The 4,128-nt window shown below is 44.9% G+C and overlaps 1 protein-coding gene across 1 annotated transcript in view; it reads left to right on the top strand.

The window, feature by feature from the left end:
* Nucleotides 1-6: 6 nt before the first annotated feature.
* Nucleotides 7-4,128, top strand: part of LOC106819599 (hemicentin-1-like) — a gene marked incomplete at its 3' end in the record, with an annotated part of 5,638 nt that continues 1,516 nt past the window's right edge. Inside the window, exons 1-4 of the mRNA XM_014824210.1 lie at nucleotides 7-120; nucleotides 838-990; nucleotides 1,729-1,932; nucleotides 2,599-2,781. Coding sequence (XP_014679696.1) covers nucleotides 45-120; nucleotides 838-990; nucleotides 1,729-1,932; nucleotides 2,599-2,781 — 616 coding nt within the window. The remainder of the gene's footprint in view (nucleotides 121-837; nucleotides 991-1,728; nucleotides 1,933-2,598; nucleotides 2,782-4,128) is intronic.

The following is a 4,128-nucleotide window of genomic DNA, read 5'->3' as shown; positions in this document are numbered from 1 at the left end:
TCCCATCTCTCATCTCCTCGCTGTACTGGACCACGGCGCTGGAGATGGACCAGGCAGTGAACGGACACAGCCTCACAGCCGGAGTCTTCCGCAAGGTGTCGCACGTCACCTACGCAACAGGTGCGTGTGTGAGCGCGCCACCGTGTCAGTGCGTGAGCACGCCGCCGTGTGGTCGGTGGTGGTAATGCATGCACGATTGCTGCAACGATTATGGTTCACGTAAAATGAGTTGTTGGATGGCGGTGTGGTGGACTGAGTGGTAGTATCAGGACACTATAGACATTATTGTACCACACTCAACAACCTACATTCACTACACGAGTTATATCTAGAATTTTATGTAGTTTCGTTATTGTTCACCTATCTATATCTATCTATGTATCTATATCTTTATTTATTTATTTATTTATTTATTCATTCATACATTCATTTACATTCATCACATTCATACATTCACACATTCATTCATTTATTTGTTTGTTTGTTTTATTTTATTTTTATTTGTTTAATTATGTATTAGTTTATTTATTTATTGATCTATCTATAAGTGAGCTAGTAGCTGCTACACCGCGTCTGTTGTTACCGTGTGTGTTCGCAGGAGACCGCTTGACCATATATATATTAATTCATTTACTCATTTACTTATTTATTTATTTATTTATTTATCTTATTCAAATATTTTATTTTATTTTTATTTATTTATTTATTTATTTATCTTATTCAATTATTTTATTTTATTTGTATTTATTTATTTATATATAAGTAGAACTCTAAGTAAACTAACTAACTATGTCGTATAGGGCGGCTACACCGTGTTGTTACCGTGTGCGTTCGCAGGAGAGCGCTTGACCATCACGTCGACAGCTCAGGGAATCAACGACGACGGTCAGCTACAGGTGGACATAGAGGTGGACGGACGTGTACCAACACTACCGACCGGCGTCGTCCTGCTGCGGCCATTCACAGAGGACTATGTGCAGAGTGGAGAAGGTAGGGACAGACTATGTACAGAGCGGAGAAGGTAGGGTCAGACTACGTACAGAGCGGAGAAGGTAGGGTTAGACTACGTACAGAGTGGAGAAGGTAGGGACAGACTACGTGCAGAGCGGAGAAGGTAGGGACAGACTACGTGCAGAGACAGAGAGAGGAGAAGGTAGGGGCAGACTACATGCAGAGAGGAGAAGTTATTGGGACCTGTCAGCGGGGAAATATTGCACGATGATGTAGAATGTGTGTGTGAGAGGTTCCAGCAAGACTAGAGAAGATAGGGCTGCCACCATACGGGAAACATTAGAGAAGGGTTCGAAGGAGGTTCCAGCAACACTATAGAGAATGAACATTTGTTTTCTTTCTTTTTTGTCGTTCTTTTAATCGCACCTTGTATATCAACACCTGTTGTCGAAACGAGAGTAAACTATATAGTCTATGAGAAGCCTATAAAATTTTACTTATTAAAAGTTCTTATTTATAGTTATGAATTATTACTAATTAGAAATAATTAATAACTAGCAATTCATAACAGTAGTAGTAGTAGTAATAATCATAATGATAATAATAATAATAATAATTATTATTATCATTATCATCATTATTGTTGTCAATAATAAGAATCATTCTTAATTTTTATCAATAATAATAACAATTATTAATTATCAAAAACCATTCTTAATCACCCCATAATTATTCATCATCATCATCATTACTATAATTACCATTCATTGTGACTAGGCTCGCTATACGGGTATTCGTCACGGAGCTTCCAAGTGAACGGCTACATGCTACCGTACGCGTGGAACCACACGGTAACGTACGATGCGGACGCTGGTAGGCTGCCTTTCCTCGTCCAGAGTCTGTTCACGACCAACCTGCGCGTGCACTACGGCCGTGGCCACCGCAAGCTAAAGATCCGTGCAGCGGCAGCCATCAGGAAAGGTAAGTGCGGGGAGGGGGAGAGGGAGGGGAAGGATGAGGATGAGGAAGAGGAGGAGGGGGGATGAAGATGAGGAGGAGGGGATGAGGAGGAGGCGAAGGATGAGGATGAGGAGGAGAAGGAGAAGAAGAAGAAGGAGGAGGAGGGTGAAGATGAGGAGGAGGGGGATGAGGAGGAGGGGATGAGGTGGAGGAGGAGGAGAAGAAGGAGGAGGTGAAGGAGAGGGAAGAGGTATAGAAGGACGATAAGGAGTAAGTGAAGGAAGAGGAAGAGGACAAGGGAAATGGAAATGAGGAGGGCGGAGAAAAAGGAAGAGGGGCAAGATAAGGAAGGTGTAAATGGGCAATGAGGAGTAAGAAGAAGAGGATAAGGAGTAGGAGGGGAAGGATGCCTATGAGGATGAGGAGGAGATGGAGGAAGAGGAGGGGGAGGAAGAGGAGAAAGGAGACGGTACGGAAAACAAAGAGGGGAAGACTAGAAGCAGTGTAGAAGAAAAAGGAAAAGTGAGCGAGGAAGAGGAAAATGAAATATACGAGAGTGAGCTGAGACGTAAGGAAGGGGATCAAAACGAAATAAGGAGGACAACAAAGAGGTAGAGAAAGAGGAGAATTTATATGATTGTTATATCCGTATTCTGCCTTTCTATCCATGTTATATACTTCTTGCAGGAGAACCCAGCAATAGATGTCCAGAGGGCTTTACACTGGACGTGAGCGGACCTTTCTGTTTGGACGATGACGAGTGTGTACGCATGCAGCCGTGTGCACACGTCTGTAACAACGTGCTTGGAAGCTACTACTGCTCCTGCCCGGATGGCATGACGCTAGGACCGGACGGAAAATCTTGCCAGGGTATACTATATCTCCTTGAATACGCAGATAACATGCTGACGTTGGGCCAACGTGGGGCCGACGGCTGTCTTCAGCCCATGCCAACATTGGCCCAACGGATTTTTGCTCAGCGCGCCAACGTTGGCCCAACGTTGGCAGCCAACGTCATATTGCCAACTGTGACCGTGCCAACCAAATGCCAACGTTGGCCCAACGTAAGCATGTTATTTGGGTACGTTCATTCGGTTGGTTCATAATAGAGATAACTTGGTTGATTTCTAATCAACCGTGAGGCAGAGTTAGTCTGTCTGTGTACTTGTATTATATCTGTCGGAGCATTCGGTTGTTTTAGTCAGCTCTAGGTGAACTGATGAATGTTGCTGATGCTGTTTGTGTCGCTGCTGCTGCTGTTGTTGTCGCTGTTATCGTTGTTATATCATTATAGTCGTCGTTGTTATTGCTGCTGCTGCTGCTGTTGCTATTGTTGTTGTTGTTGTTGTTGTTGTTGTTTTTGTTGTTGCTGTTGCTGCTACTTTTGTTGTTGTTGTTGTTGGTGGTGGTGTTATTGCTGTTGCTGCTTGCTGCTGCTGTTGTTGTTGTTGTTATTGTTGTTGTTGTTGTTATCATCGTGTGTGCGTGTGTGTGTGCGTGTGTATGTATACATATATATATATATATATATGACATAACTAGCCTAACATGTCTTGGTGTGTAATCGTCATGTTGTTGTGTGTTTAACTGTTCATGCTTACAAGGACGGGACCAGCATTTACGGATCCATGATTCAGGAGCAAGCTGCAGCTGTAGGTATACGTGATTGTGCGTGCGTGCGTGTGAGCGTGCGTACGTACTTGCGTGTGTGCGTGCGTGCGTGTGTGCGTGCGTGCGTGTGTGCGTGTGTGCGTGCGTGCGTGTACGCGTACGTACCTGGGAGCGTGCGTGCGCGTGAGCGTGCGTGTGAGTGCGTGTGTGTGCCTACATGCGTGCTTACGTACGTACGTGTGTGCGTGGGTCTACGTGTGTGCGTGCGTGCGTGCATGCGTACATGCGTGCGTGCGTTGCGAAGTAGACTTCTGCACGGAGTCGAGTCTAGCTACCTCGTTCTTCCTGGTTGCCAAGGTTGAATCTAACTCTCTCTTCCTTGCAGACTTGGACGAATGCCAGCTGGGCATGATGACGTGTGCTGAGGGTGAGGAGTGTGTAAACACCATCGGTTCTTACCAGTGTGTGCAGCCGTGTGGGGAGGGCTACAGGCGCCAGGGCCTCGGACTACTGTGTGTGGGTAAGCTATAGGGTGGGGGAGAGCTATATATATATATATATATATAATAGAATATATCCGACATTTAGTTTACACAAGCGCTTAAT

This window comes from Priapulus caudatus, unplaced genomic scaffold (genome assembly GCF_000485595.1).
Source record: "Priapulus caudatus unplaced genomic scaffold, Priapulus_caudatus-5.0.1 Scaffold3795, whole genome shotgun sequence".
Taxonomy (NCBI): domain Eukaryota; kingdom Metazoa; phylum Priapulida; class Priapulimorpha; order Priapulimorphida; family Priapulidae; genus Priapulus; species Priapulus caudatus.
The sequence above is the reverse complement of the archived record's forward strand: the minus strand, read 5'-3'. Positions and strand labels throughout refer to the sequence as shown.